Here is a 16,308-nt window from a genome sequence, read left to right on the forward strand (position 1 = left end):
CTGGTGGGGAAGTTCACGGAAACCCGAGAACTGACAAGGCTTTTGGTGTCTGGGAGCTGGTTGACCCTGGGTTGTGGGGCTTCCGTAGGGCAACCTGTTGGCTGGCTCTTGTGGCCACGAGGCCTTTTAGAAACTCTTTCCTTGCCCCTGTGGTGGCCCAAACCCTCTGGGCCAGTTTCCTCACCCCTACCCATAGGCTGAGGATGGAGGTGACAGTCCTCTATTTGTGTCAGCCTCAAGGTTAAGGAACTTGCTGGTTCAAAGAGAAACCTTACCAAGGTTTTGAATGCCTAGGACTAAGCCAAGTACTTCTGCAAGTATTTTGACTAGTTCTGGGCTCTGTTAGCTTTTGGCGTTAGCTCCACTTTGTCTCCACTTTATCCGTCATGTTTATGGGATCTAGTGGTGTGGTTCCCTTCCTCCCTTCCACATTTGTCTCTGCTTTGTGAGTGGCCCTGCAGTGGTTTAGTTATTCCCATGGGAATGACTTTTGAGGCAGAGATCCAAGACTAGGGGAAGGAACGAACACGTCTTTGCACAGCCTCCGTGGTTTTGTGTGTGGTGACTAGTCCCCCCCCCCCCCCCCCCGTAATCAAATTTGAAACAAAGTCCCTCTCTTGGATATATGCTTGTATTATGTTCCCATTAGCACAGGGATGGGTTATCACTCCCAGCTTTTCTGCTTTTAAAAGTAGAGCAGTGAAGATGTCTGCCTGGGGCTGGGGGCTCTGTTTGCTTTCCCACTGGTTGCGCCATAGCTTTCCTATGGTGTTTCTAGTTGGCTCCACTGTTTACTGTCCCTTTCTACATTTGGTTTCTGGTATTTTATATTATTGAATTAATAGGTTTAGGCGAACCTAGGCTTAGGCATACAAATGATTGATTACCCAAGGGACATTCTTTTCACACTTCTGAGAGAAGCTGGCAGTATTCATGTACACACTGTGCTATTAGAATTCCTTGGCTATTTTAGTATCACGACTGTCTTTTACAATTTCTAGTGTAGAAATGGAAAACTATATGTGCAGAGAAATCTAGATGCTTCAGTAGTTCAGTACTTACTGTCTATACTGAATACATGTCAGGTGTAGTGCTTTTGGGGATGGAGGGAGGAAGCCAGCAGGGAGGGCCAGGAATTCCATTACACACCCCCTCAGTGTAGGATTGTGCTCGTTCAGTAAAAATATAATGTGAACCAGATATGTTATTTACATTTTTCTAGTGACATTTCTTTGAAAAGTTAGAATAGATGATGATCATGTAAAGAATATTATTAAATGGACTATATTTAAAATATTTCAATACATAACCAGTAAGTAAAATTACTTTTTTCCCCCTGTGAAGTCTTAAATGTTCATTAGGTAATTGCTATGTTTTAAATGCTCAAAAACCCACCATTGGCTAGTGGGCACTGCCCACCACAGATTACTACGTCTCCATACCTGTGTATGGGATGGGTGGGGGTGGGGTAGTTTGTCAGGCTCTAAAGATAATTTCCAGAGTGTGGGGAAAGTAGACACTAACCTAAAGGAAGGCATCTTCAGTCCAGACAAAAGATCCCTGGTAGAGGAGACATCTTAATCGGGGATCAGAGGGAGTTACTGGAATAAGACAAGGTAGTAACGAGGTAAATTACTAAATGCTGGTAACCAAGAGTCTTACCAGAAGTCTTCCATTTATTGTCTAACCTGGAACAGGGTTTCTGTTTGTTTGTTTTTCCCCTAGTTGGGAAAAGAAAAAAAATAATTTATTTACAGAATCAGGAGAAAGTGCTAATGGTGGAGATGTGATTCTAAGAATGCAATTAAATGTGTGATACCATAGAATTTAAGAGTATCATTTAGGGGCCAGAATTATGAGGACCCTCACACTCTGACATCTTGGCCTCTGGTAACTGCTCAAATTGTTTAGCTCACAGCAGTCTCCTGACTGGCAGGCAAGGATACTGTCCTGGCATTTAGTGGCAAGCCTGCTCTCCCTTCGGTTGGGATTTTCCATGAGAAGACTTCTGTTGGTAAGAGGGCAGAGATGTCAAAAAGCCTGATTTTCGCTTCCTGGATTCATAGATGCTTAAAGCTAAAAGACCTTTAGTGGTTAGCATTCTCTAGTCTCCGTTTCTCTCTTGGATGTGTGAAACAGTGCCTCTCCCAGTCACTACTCAGATTCTTAGGAAAAGCTAAGGAAAATTTTGGGTGAATTTTTACCAAGGGTAAGTAGCATATGGGCTCTGTGATCAGAGTTCTTGGTTTTGTCCACTGCTGAATACAGCGGTATGGCAGGCTCCGAAGTGGCTGACATCTGTTTAAATGACTTTCTGTGTGAGAGACAAGACAGGAGTAAGGAAAGGATTGTCGTCCAGAGGAGATGCACACTCTGGCATAGAGCAGGGTCCTCAGCAACTGCTGGTCTTTCGGATGGCGTTTGTTTGCTGTGCAGGCCTTTGTGTGTCACAGGGAGCTAGATAGGCCTCTTTCCAGTGGGTGCCCTTTGTGCTCTCCTACACTGGGGCAACCCAGAATCTCCCGACCTTTCCGTGTCTCCCCCTGAACTACCCCAGGGGAGGGGTGCACTTGTTCCTAGTTGTCTACCTCTGGTCTTGTATTCTTTGTCTCAGAATCCCCTGAGATGTATTTGACCTGGAACTGAGTAGTTATCGAGGAATGGACTTAATCCTGTGGGAAGTACTGTTTCAATATGGGAGGAATGGAAGTCTCGCGTGTTTGTCCTGCTAAACACTGTTTCCATTGTCACCAGGTTCATCCATCCATCCATCCATCCATCCTTCCATCCATCCATCATCCATCCATCATCCATCCATCCATCCATCCATCCATCCTTCCATCCTTCCACCCATCCATCCATCCTTTCATCCATCCATCCATCCATCCATCCATCCATCATCCATCCTTTCATCCATCCATCCATCCATCCCTCATCCATCCATCATCCATCCCTCATCCATCCATCATCCATCCATCCATCCATCCATCCATCCATCCATCCTTCCATCCATCCATCCATCCTTTCATCCATCCATCCTTCCATCCATCCATCATCCATCCATCCATCCTTCCATCCTTCCACCCATCCATCCATCCTTTCATCCATCCATCCATCCTTTCATCCATCCATCCATCCATCATCCATCCATCCATCCTTCCATCCTTCCACCCATCCATCCATCCTTTCATCCATCCATCCATCCTTTCATCCATCCATCCATCCATCCCTCATCCATCCATCATCCATCCATCCATCCTTCCGTCCATCCATCCTTCCACCCATCCATCCATCATCCATCCATCCATCCCTCATCCATCCATCATCCATCCATCCATCCTTCCATCCATCCATCCTTTCATCCATCCATCCATCCATCCATCCATCCATCCATCCTTCTACCCATCCATCCTTCCTTCCATCCATCCATCCCTCCTTCCATCCATCCATCCATCCTTCCATCCATCCATCCTTCCATCCATCCATCCTTCCATCCATCCATCCTTCCTTCCATCCATCCATCCTTCCTTCCATCCATCCATCCATCCTTCCATCCATCCATCCTTCCTTCCATCCATCCATCCATCATCCATCCATCCATTCTTCCATCCATCCTTCCTTCCATCCATCCACCCATTCACCGTTCAAGTTGTACTACTCCACACCTGCTACTGCTAGTTTATGTAGTGTGGGAAAAAATAGGGAAATGTGAAGATTCCCCGAGGCATTCTTTGTAGTCATGGAGCATTCGCTTTAGAAAGTGAACATGTTCTGGGCTGGTGGACAGATACTGCACCATAGTGATACTATCTTTCCTATGCCCTCTCAACCCCCCCCCCCACTCTCTCTTTCTTGTTCAATCTTTAGAAATGGACATAGGTCCTCATTTGTAGTAGGCAAGTACTCTACCACTTAGTTGCATTGCCAACCATTTTTAATTTACTTTGATTCAAGACATTGCTGTTATGGCTCAGACTGGCCTTGAACTTGGATCCCTCCTGCCCTAGACTCCCAGGCAGCTGGGATTACAGGCATGTACTTTGGTGCCTACTCTTTTCTTCTTTAGCATTACAATCTTATTTAATATTTCACAGAACAGATGTTTAAGGCAATGATGCAAGAATACGCAAGGACACTTAGATATGTCTTTTTATGAATGCATACCAGGTAAATCTGTGGCCAAAGGACATTGGAAACTCTGTGATATTTTACCTTTCAGGAAATCCACCATAAAGGACGTTTTCCAGATGTCTTTGGGTTTAAAACCCAGAAAGTCCTTTATAACCTGGGACAAATCCAAATGCCACACACACTCAATTCATTCAGACATAAGCAAAGGGTCTGAGCTGTCTCCATTTGTGAGGCTGATGTTAGAGTTGAATAATATGTCAGTATGAAGGCATATTGATCAAAAGGAGCTACAAACCCCTGGGTGCTTTCATGTGTTCCCAAAGTGCTCCTACATTCCAGGGTTCTGCTGACAGACAGGCATCTTGCTGACCAGGGGCTTCCAGAGAGCCATTTCCTCTGTGGTTTTCATTGCCATCTCACGGACCCCCTATTAGCATGCCACAGCATGGAAAGGACTATGTCCTGCCTTGGTTTAACAGTGGTTTGTGCCCACACAGAGGTATGTTGAGTCCTAATCCTCAGTATATCAGCTCAGAGACATGGTAGGTCCCACAGAGGCATGAGAGACATGAGGCAGTGATTTCATCAACAGATTGATGTTTTCCTCTCAGGAATGGGTTAACTGTTATAGTTCAGCTTCTCTCTTCCACAAGCACCAGCATGCCCTCCCACCATGTCATACCTGACTGAACAAGGTGCTGGAGCCATGTTCTACGCCGTTCAGAACCACCCAACTAAACCTTCCTTCTATGTGCCACTCAGTCTTTGGAGCTCTGCAGAAATAAGCAATTGGAACTGAGCAGATACCTGCCTGGTTATTCACGGTCGGCCAGAAAGTAAGGAAACCGAAGTTCTGGGTAATGACAGCTGTGGTAAAAAAAAAAAAAAAAAAAAAAATTAAACAAAACAGAGTATGATACAGAGTTTGTGACCAGAAGAGACATCTCTATAAGGACCCCAGGCAAATGGTAGGGACAGGTGGTCCCGCAGAGACAGAATGATAAAGAAACAAAGGTGATCAGGACCAACTCTATGCTGACCCTTCTGGAGAAGCAAACTGTCGCAAGTCACATGATAGACTTTTTCCTCCTGCCCCATGCTGCTGCATACCAGCCGCCGATGCTGGTCTCACTCACCGCCTGTGTTTGCACTGCCGCTGATGCTGGTCTCACTCACCGCCTGTGTTTGCACTGCCACCGATGCTGATCTCACTCACCGCCTATGTTCGCACACCTCTCCCGCGGTGTCCCAGTGAACACCGCTCTGCGAACCATCTTTCTGCTGGAAACTCGTTCCAGTTGGTTCGCTTCATTCTCTCGTTCTCTGTGCCCAAAGGTCACCACCAGCCAAGTGGTGAGTCAGACTCACTGTCATCTTCAAATCACAAAGCTGACTAGTCGGGAGTCTTCCCAAGTACTATTTAATCTGTTAGAAACCAGCCTTGATTTTGTTTTGTGATTCTGTATGGAAGAGAGCCGGAGTCTATGGGTGTGAGCAGTTTGCTTACTAGTTCAGCCTGTGACATTGCAGCTCTCTGTCTTGTCTAGAAAACACAGGTAGAAGAGGACTGACACAGCCCTGTCCTTTCCTGGCAGTTTTAACATGGTTGTCAGTAAACAGATTCTTTATCCAGACTCGTTCCCGAGGCTCTCTTTATGGCCTACGTAGTTTCACATAGCTTTCAGCAAGAAATGTAAGTCTTGTGCCCAGTCAGGAAGAACTACCAGGATTAGGCTACCCAGTGTCTTAATCCTCAGCCCCATACTGACAGGTTCCTTCTCCAGTCTCATCCACATCCCTGAAGGTGACCAGGTAGACCTGTAAATCCAGCTGTAAGGACATAGGCTGACTCTACTAATGGAGTCATAGCCTGCCATTGGCTAGATGTGTGGTGTTTTTGTAGCATTGGTTGCTTAAGCACTGTTCACCTGTGTGTCATTCCTGTACAGTATAGTTAGGCCCACAATGGCTGCTTCTGTCCCAAGGACTTAGGACACTCCTTGTTGTCATCATTCTCTAAGCAAGACAGTGCACAACAGCGTGTGCAGTTTCCCAGCCTCTCTCCTCATCTGGAAATGACTGAACACATATGCTTATTAATACAGTGTCGTTTTAATAAGGGACCATTTGCCCTTTGATGTATGTGTGTCCTTGAAGGACCCTAATGTGGTGGGCCCATAAAGGTCACAGGCTGTATTTGTTGGTTCCTCAAAGATGTCTGTGATCCCATTGACACTGGTACCATGGTAGAGAAACCCTATTTTTCCCTGATGACATTAGCTTTTTTTGCAATAACATTTCCAAAGTACATTCACCCATCCTAAATGTCTTGACAGCATTTCATATCACTCAGCCTACAGCCCTGAAATCGTGGAGTGTCCTTAGTGCAGGACCAACTCTGCCAACTCACCTTCACTGACTGCCCTCTCCCCCCATTCCTGCTTGGGACCCATGTGTTTTCCTGACTAGACTTGTTCTCAGTCCACAGAAACAAGCTAATCCAGTTCATAGACGCCCCAGTCCCTGGCATCCACTAGTGAACCTCCTCAAAGTGACTGTTTTTCCTAACCACTCCCTCCTGTCCCTCTTCTATGGGGAGTTGAGTTAACCTTGCTCTTGTTTTCAATTAAGTCTTCCTTGCCATTAAAATACTGTTTTTAATAACAGGGAGGTGTGCATATCTCCATGTGGTTGTGTCTGAGTACAGGTGCCCAAGGAGGCTGGGCCTGTTGGATGTCCTGGAGCTGTTGTTACAGACAGTGTGAACAGCATGGTGTGGGTGCTGAAGACTGAACTCTGGTCCTCTGGAATAACAACCAGTGCTCTTAACCATCTCTCCAGCTCCTCCCATTTTAACAAGTGCCAGCATAACTTCCTTCTCAGCATTGATTGTAAATGTCTCCATTTCCATATGGTTAAATTGTGATGAACCAATGATCATTTGTTTTTCTAGTATCACCAGATTGTGTAAACTGGCCAGAAGAGCCATGTTCTGAATGTTCCCTTTAGTATTTTGATGTCATGTCCTAGTAAAGACAGGAGACTCTGGGGAATGGAAGATGAAGAAAAAGCTCCAGGTAGCCAGAAGCTGCTGGAGAACCCAAGCTCAGTCCATCTGTAAGATGAGCACACAATATTGTTCTAGAACAATACAGAGGGGACAAGGGACAGGAAGACAGTTGTGGTTACAGCATCTGGGTATGTGCAAAACCAGCAGGTGAAGTGCAACTGGAAATTGTGGCAGGGAGGTCTCGCTGGACATGCTTTTAGTTTCCAGAGCATTTTTGTAATTGGATTTTATTATCTTTGCAAAAGACAGCTAAAGATGTGCTTGGTACTTTGAAAAACACGAGGTGTGTGAGAGATATTGCTGTTTAGCTCTACTGAAGTCTTCCATAGAGGATTGGGGAATTTTCCAGCATAGCAGAGAAGCAGGCCTGCCACAGTGTCATTGTGGTGCTATAAGTGGCTGCCAGTGGACATCTTGCACAATGTCTTAGTCAGGGTTTCTATTCCTGCACAAAACATCATGACCAAGAAACAATGTGGGGAGGAAAGGTTTATTCAGCTTACACTTCCATATTAATGTTCATCTCCAGACGAAGTTAGGACTGGAACTCAAGTAGATCAGGAGGCAGGAGCTGATGCCGAGGCCATGGAGTGATGTCATTTACTGGCTTCCTTTTCCTGGCTTGCTCAGCCTGCTTTCTTATAGAACCCAGGTCTACCAGCCCAGGGATGGCACCACCCACAATGGGCTGGGCCCTCCCCCTTTGATCACTAGTTGAGAAAATGCCTTACAGCTCGATCTCATGGAGGCATTTCCCTGACTGAGGCTCCTTTCTCTGTGATAACTCCAGCTTGTATCAAGTTGACACAAAACCAGCCAGCACACACAATGATCTTGAGCATTAGGGGATATGTTTGCCAAGGCAGTGAGGGAAGTGCAGTGTAAGAAGGGTGCTGTTCTCTGAATGCCCAGAGCAGCATGCCCTCCTGCTCCTAAGCCAGGGAGCTGAAAGGTTACAGTGTAACTTTTGGAGCAAATTTCCTTAGTAGCTGTGGTCAGCAAGGCACTGGGAATTGGGTGTAGTATGTGGGGTTTGGCTGGGACAGCTTGTGAGGGCCTCACTTTGTGAGCAGCAGCACTGTCCACTGGGCATCTTCTGACGGTCATGCCTGTGTCTTTCTTCCAGATCCTGCCGGGCCTGTACATTGGTAACTTCAAAGGTGAGGTATTACTCTGTTTATTTTTATTTTCTACTGGATATATTTTATTTTCATTTCAAATGTTATCCCCTTTCCTGTTTTTTTCCTTCATAAACCCTCTATCGCATCCCCTTTCCTCATACTTCTATGAGAGTGCTCCTCTCCTCATGCACCCACCCCCTCCCATCTCCCTACACTGGGGCATCAGGCCTTGGTAGGACCAAGGGCTTCTCTCATTGGTGCCCAACAAGCTCATCCCCTGCTACATATGCAGCTGGAGCCATGGGTTCCTCCATGTGTACTCTTTAGATAGTTGTTTAGTCCCTGGGAGCTCTGGTTGGTTGGTATTGTTGTTCTTACGGGGTTGCAAACCCTTCAGCTCCTTCAATTCTTCCTCTAACTCCTCCATTGGGGACCCTGTGCTCAGTTCAGTGGTTGGCTGTGAGCATCTGCCTCTGTATTTGTCAGACTCTGGCAGAGCTTCTCAGGAGACAGCTATATCAGTCTCCTGTCAGCATGTACTTTTTGACATCAGCAACATTATCTGGATTTTGTGGCTGTATATGGGCTAGATCCCCAGGTGGGTCAGTCTCTGAATGGCTGCTACTTTGGTCTCTGCTTCAAACTTTGTCTCCATATTTCCTCCTGTGAATATTTTTGTTCCTCCTTCTAAGAAGCACTGAAGCATCTGTACATTGGTCTTCCTTCTTGAGCTTCATGTGGTCTGTAAATTGTATCTTGGGTAATCTGAGCTTTGGGCTAGTATCTGCTTATCAGTGAATGCATATACCATGTGTGGTTTTTTTTTGTTTTTGGGTTTTTTGGGTTTTTTTTTTTTTTTTTTTTTTTTTTGTGATTGAGTTACCTCACTCAGGATATTGTCTAGTTCCATCCACTTGCGTAAGAGTTTCATGAACTCATTGTTTTTAATAGTTGAGTAGTACTCCATTGTGTAAATGTACTACATTTTCTGTATCCATTCCTCTGTTGAAGGACATCTGGGTTCTTTCCAGCTTCTGGCTATTTTAAATGAGGCTGCTATGAACATAGTGGAGCACTTGTCTTTGTTATATGCTGGAACATCTTTTGGATATATGCCCAGGAGTGGTATAGCTGGGTCCTCAGATAGTACTATGTCCCATTTTTCTGAGCAACCTCCAGAGTGGTTGTATGAGCTTACAATCTCACCAGCAATGGAGAAGTGTTCCTCTGTCTCTACATCCTTGCCAGCATCTGCTGTTACCTGAGTTGGTTTGTTTTTGTTAAAGATTTGTTTGTTTGTTATATATATATGACTACACTGTAGCTGTATTCAGACACACCAGAAGAGGTCATCTCTTGGTTGTGAACTACCATGTGGTTGCTGGGAATTGAACTCAGGACCTCTGGAAGAATAAATAGTCAGTGCTGTTAACTGCTGAGCAATCTCTCCAGCCTGAGTTTTTTTTTGTTTTGTTTTGTTTTGTTTTGTTTTGTTTTTGTTTTATCTTAGCCATTCTGACTGATGTGAGGTGAAATCTCAGGGTGGTTTTGATTTGCATTTCCCTGATGACTAGGGATGTTGAGCATTTCTTTAGGTGCTTCTCAGCCATTCGATATTCTTCAGTTGAGAAGTCTTTGTTTAGCTCTGTCCCCCATTTTTAATAGGGTTATTTGATTCTCTGGAGTCTAACTTCTTGAGTTCTCTGTATACATTTGATATTAGCCCTCTATCAGATGTAGGATTGACAAAGATCTTTTCTCAATCTGTTGTTTGCCATTTTGTCCTAATGACGGTGTCCTTTGCCTTACAGAAACTGCAATTTCATGAGGTCAATTCTTGATCTTAGAGCATAAGTCATTTTTGTTCTGTTCTGTTCAGGAAATTTTCTCCTGTGCCCATGTGTTCGAGGCTCTTCCTCACTTTCTCTTCTATCAGTTTCAGTGTATCTGGTTTTATGTGTATGTCCTTGATCCACTTGGACCTGAGCTTCATATAAGGTGATAAGAATGGATCGATTTGCATTCTTCTACATACTGACCACCAGTTGGACCAGCATCATTAGTTGAAAATGCTATCTTTTTTCCACTGGATGGTTTTAGCTCCTTTTAGGTATGTGGGTTCACTTCTGGGTCTTTAATTCTATTCCATTGATCTACCTGCCTATCTCTATACCAATACCATACAGTTTTTATCATTATTGCTTTGAAATATAGATTGAGGTCAGGGATGGTGATTCCCACAGGAGTTCTTTTATTGTTCAGACTAGTTTTCACTATCCTGGGATTTTTATTATTCCAAATGAAATTGCAAATTGTTCTTTCTATGATGAATTGAGTTGGAATTTTGATGTAAATCTGTAGATTGCTTTTGGCAAGATGGCCATTTTTACTATATTAATCCTGCCAGTCCAAGAGCATGGGAGATATTTCCATCTTCTGAGATCTTCTTCAATTTCTTTCTTCAGAGACTTGGAGTTCTTGTCATACAGATCTTTCACTTGCTTGGTTAGAGTCACACCAAGGTATTTTATATTATTTGTGATTATTGTGAAGGGTGTTGATTCCCCAATTTCTTTCTCAGCCTGTTTATTTTTTGAGTAGAGAAAGGCTACTGATTTGTTTGAGTTAATTTTATATTTAGCCACGTAGCTGAAGTTGTGCATCAGTTGTAAAAGTTCTCTGGTGGAAATTTTGAGGTCACATAAGTATACTATCATATCATCTGCAAATAATGATATTTTGACATTTTCCTTTCTTACTTGTATCCCTTGGACCTCCTTTTGTTGTCTAATTGCTCCGGCCAGGACTTCCAGTGCTATATTGAATAGTTAGGGAGAGAGTGGACTGCCTTGTCTAGTCTCTTATTTTAGTGGGATTACTTCAAATTTCTCTCCATTTAGTTTGATATTGGCTACTGGTTTACTGTATATTGCTTTTACTATTTTTATGTATGGGCCTTGATTTCCCGATCTTTCCAAGACTTTTAACATGAAAGGGTGTTGAATTGTGTCAAATGCTTTCTCAGGATCTAATGAGAGGATCAGGTGGGTTTTTTCCCCTTTGACTTTGTTTATATAGTGGACTTTGTTGATGGATTTCCATGTGTTGAACCATCCCTGCATCCCTGGGATGAAGCCTATTTGATGATGATGGATGGATGTTTGATCTATTCTTGGATTTGGTTTGTGAAAATTTATTGAGTATTATTGCCTCGATATTCATAAGGGAAATTGGTCTGAAGTTTTCTCTCTTTGTTGGGTCTTTTTGTAGTTTAGGTATAAACGTAACTGTGGCTTCATAGAAGGAATTGGGTAGTGTTCCTTCTGTTTTTATTTTGTGGAATAGTTTGGAGTGTATTAGTATTAGGTCTTCTATGAAGGTCTGATAGAATTCTGCACTAAAGCCATCTGATCCTGGGCTATTTTTGGTTGGGAGACTTTTGAGATTAAAGAAATAGAAGCAGTCTAATAGAAGACTGCTTCTATTTCTTTAAAGGTCATGGGACTGTTTAGATGGTTTATCTGATCCTGATTTGATTTTGGTACTTGGTATCTGTGGAGAAAATTGTCCATTTCATCGAGATTTTCCAGTTTTGCTGAGTATAGGCTTTTGTAGTGGGATCTTGTGATTTCTTTAATGTCTTCAGTTTCTGTTGTTATGTTTCCCTTTTCATTTCTGATTTTGCTAATTTAAATACTCTTTCTGTGCACTCTGGTTAGTCTGGCTAAGGGTTTATCTATCTTGTTAGTTTTCTCAACAAAACAAAACAAAACAAAACAAAACAAAAAAAAAAAAAAAACAAAAGCCAAAAAAAACAAAAACAGCTCCTGACTTTGTTGATTCTTTGCATAGTTCTTTTTGTTTCTACTTGGTTGATTTCAGCCCTTAGGTTGATTATTTCCTGCTGTCTACTCCTCTTGGGTGTATTTGCTTCTTTTTGGTCTAGAGCTTTCAGGTGCACAGTCAAGCTGTTAGTGTATGCTCTCTCAAGTTTCTTTTTGGAGGCACTAGAACTCTGAGTTTTCTTCTTAGCACTTCTTTCATTGTGTCCCATAAGTTTTGGTATGTTGTAACTTTATTTTCATTAAACTCTCAAAAGTCTTTAACTTATTTCTTCCTTGACCAAGTTATCATTGAGTAGAACAATTGTTCATCTTCCATGTGTATGTGGGTTTTCTGTCGTTTTTTTGTTGTTATTGAAGACCAGCCTTAGTCCATGGTGATCTGATGGCATGCATGGGAATATTTCTTCTTGTATCTGTTGAGGCTTGTTTTGTGACCAATTATATGGTCAATTTTGGAGAAGGTACCATGAGGTGGTGAGAAGAAGGTATATTCTTTTGTGTGTCTCTGTTTAGTTTCTGTTTCCATGATCTGTCAATTGATGGGAGTGGGGTGTTGACATCTCCCACTATTATTGTGTGAGGTACAATGTGTGCTTTTAGCTTTTCTAAGGTTTCCTTTATGATTGTAGGTGCCCTTGCATTTGGAGCCTAGATGTTCAGAATTGAGGGTTCATCTTGGTGGATTTTTCCTTTGACAAGTATGAAGTATCTTTCCTTATTTTTTTTGATAACTTTTGGTTGAAAGCCAATTTTATTAAATACAAGAATGGCTACTCCAGCTTCTTTCTTGGGGATATTTGCTTGGAAAATTGTTTTCCAGCCTTTTACTCTGAAATAGTGTTTGTCTTTGTATTCTGTGGTGATGCTTGTATCTGTAACTCCTGATCTATTTCCTAGGTTTTCTACCTCCAGGGTTGTCTCCATTTGTGATTTCTATATTCTTTGTATTTCCATTTTTAGAATTTTTATTGTTTCTATATTCCATTTTTGATGTTTTTTTTTCAATTCCTTTACCTATTTTGGTTTTGGTTTTCTATAATTCTCTAAGGGATTTTTGCATTTCCTCTTTAAGTGCTTCTACCTGTTTACTTGTGTTGTCCTATATTTTTTAAAGGGAGTTATTTATGACCTCCTTAAAGTCTTCTAACATCATCATGGGTTGTGATTTTCTTGATTTTCCAGTGTGTTGGGATATCCAGGACTTGCTGTCGTAGGGGAACTGGGTTCTGATGCTGCCAAGTGTCCTTGGTTTCTGTTGCTTAGGTTCTTGGACTTGCCTCTTGCCATCTGCTTATCTGTGGTGGTAGCTGCTCTTCTGATTCTGACAGTGGCTTGACCCTCCTGTAAGCCTGTCCCAGCAGGGTCTGGGTAGAGAGAACTGTGGCACTGGATCAGCTCTGGGTATAGGTTATATGGTGATAAATACATTATATATCACAAAATATACCATTCTAGCTATCCATGTATGGGTCAGAAGCCCTAAGTATCCTCACATGTTTGTGTGACCATTTCCAACTATTTCCAGAACTTTCCCTCATCCAAGATTGGAAATCTGAGCCCTTGGTCCTCCAGAGCTCAGTAGGTTGAGCACATATGACTCTGGATTTGATTGTCTGACAATTACTCTTGGTAATACCTTTTTGAAAGACCCAAGGAAGATCTGATTTCAAACTTATGGGACTTGATGCTGTGTGTACAGCTCATTGCCACAGTGACTGTGTTTGTGGGTTTCCATTTTGAATGTCCAGTGATTTGAGGTCAGTACACACCAAAGGTTACCTGTCATTGTCCAACCAAACTGATAAAGGTGTTCATACATTCTTACATGAACAACTGAGCATCACGAGAGAGGGGCAGAGAGGGAGAGGAGAGGGGACAAAGGGGGGGAGGAGAGGAGGGGAGAGGAGAGGAGGGGAGGGGAGGGGAGGGGAGGGGGGAGGAGAGGAGAGGGAGAGGGAGACCCCAGAGTAGTGCAGCCATGCACACATACTTTGATACAGCAGAGAGCAGGCAGGTGCAGCAGCAACTCTGGCCAAGTCTTGCTCTTCCCTGTCTCAGGGACCCAGCAGCCCATTGGGTCACACATGGTAGAGTCACAGATTTACAGCTTCATCTCCAAACCACAGTTTAAAATGGTAAGCTGTTACAAAATATATTTTATGGGTAATGAAACATTTTAAGTTAATTTTGGTCATAGTCGCACAACTCTACATGTGCTAAAAACTACTGGCATACATGTATACAAGGGTGAATCGCATGTGAGTCATACTTTTACTTGACCATCAACAAAAGACTGAAACGTGTATTACAGCACAATAAAATTAAATGAACAGTTAAAAAATAGTCCATTAAGTATATTGTCTCAATATCTGCTATGGGCTAGCTCCAGGACCCCTCACAGAAACCTAAAACCAAAATCAAGTTTTTTATTTAAAATGATGTGACATCCACACAGAACTTCAGCATGTCTCCTCTGCACCTAAAGCATCTCTAGCTCATTGCCCATATATAGATCTGGATACAGGGAGGCAGTTTTGTATGAGGTCAAATAATGATTGCTAAAATCTTGTCGAAGTAGATCACCATGTTAGGTGAAATGGCCAGACTCGGGAAAGTAGTGTATCCCCTCACAAGGAAGTGAGGTGCAAGGAGAAGGGGGAGTAGTAAAGAGGAGAGAGATGAAGCACAAAGCAGGAGTGGGCAGTGGATGAAATACGATTAAAGTACTTTATGTGCACATCAGATGCCAGAATGGAACTCTATTTTGTGCAAATGTTACCTGCCAGAAAGTTTTTCTTCAGATTTAAATTCTGATGGACTTGGGACCTGAGGAACACCAGTGTCACAAACCTGCTCCATCAGGCCTTCAACCGCTGTCTGCGCGGTCCTCAGTCTTCGCTTTGTCTGCAACTGCATGTAAAGAGGAAATTGTGACATCCAACACTGATGTGACTGTGTGGTAGATGACTGGGTTGGTGCTGTGCTGCCGATGTGGAGGCCAGTGGTTACCCTTGAGGCTTTGGTTCTCTCTTCCCTTTGCAAGGGAATTAAACTCAGGCTGTCAGGCCTTAAAAGCTAGTGACCTCATCTGCTGAGCTATTCAGCCAGCCCTTCCCTACACAGTTCTTTCTCTGTGTTGTGAGCTTATTCCTGTAACAAGCATCTGGAATAATCACCCCATGAGGAAAGGTTCACTGTGTGTTGAGGAGTCTGAGTCCACAGTTGACCTTTGGAACTGTGGCAGCACATCACGCTGGAAGTGTCCCAGGAGAAGATTCTGTTCATCTCATGGCAGCAGAGAAGTTAGACAGAGAGGAAGGGACTAGTGTCTGTTTATCTCCTTCAAGGACGTGGCCCAAATGACTTGCAAGTCACCTGTTGATGCCACCACCACCGGTCAGTGGCACTAACCTGAGGATGAGCCATTGATGAGCCTTTGGAAGTCATTCTGCACTACTTTCTGTAGGACCATGTGATTCAAAGCTAATGTATTACAGTGGTGTAGGGTTGTGGTTCACACTGTGTGTGAAATGTAAAGCTGTTTCTCAGGATGCAATTTGAAGCCCCAGTGGTTGAATCAATGAGGAGACTTTTCAAATTCAAACCAAACTTTAACGTTACATTTAAAGACCTCTTTCCCTGACATTACAGAATATTTAGAACACTGGTCCTTAGTTTTTGCTCTATTCCAGGGCTTGTTAGGAATGTCCATGACCTCGTTTGACTGTAAACCACATGCACCATGGAGAGTACACATTAGTCCACATCTTGATAAGCCTGTTTATTGCATATCCCACCATGTGCAGTTCTGGCTATATGTTTGTACAGCGTTTCTAGTGTACTTAAGTTTGTTGCAGGCCCCTGGCACTTTCTCATGTCACCAGATACTGTCAAGGAGCATCATCATGGAATACTTTCTTCTTGGTCCTTGTATTCCTATGAAGAGGTTGGGCCAGAGCCAAGCATTCGAAAGACTGGGCCTTCTTTCTTGTTGTACTGTTTTGTAGATTAGCCAAGGTTTAAAACTCAGAGATTCTGAAAATTAGTCTTCTCCTACAGGTGTGAACATTAGAAGGGAATATTATTTTGGTGCTGTAGTTTCTTATGGCAATCATTTAATAGCTAGTTGATAATTCTTTGT

General features: G+C 43.1%; 1 protein-coding gene across 3 annotated transcripts in view; it reads left to right on the plus strand.

Annotated features, from left to right (window-relative positions):
- Nucleotides 1-16,308, plus strand: part of DUSP22 (dual specificity phosphatase 22) — a 49,728-nt gene that overhangs the window by 414 nt on the left and 33,006 nt on the right. For all 3 annotated transcript variants that reach the window (XM_080917741.1, XM_080917742.1, XM_080917743.1), the window contains exon 2: nt 8,328-8,361. In XM_080917741.1, the coding sequence (XP_080773867.1) occupies nt 8,328-8,361 (34 nt within the window). The remainder of the gene's footprint in view (nt 1-8,327; nt 8,362-16,308) is intronic.

Source organism: Micromys minutus, assembly GCF_963924665.1.
Source record: "Micromys minutus genome assembly, chromosome: 6".
Taxonomy (NCBI): Eukaryota; Metazoa; Chordata; class Mammalia; order Rodentia; family Muridae; genus Micromys; species Micromys minutus.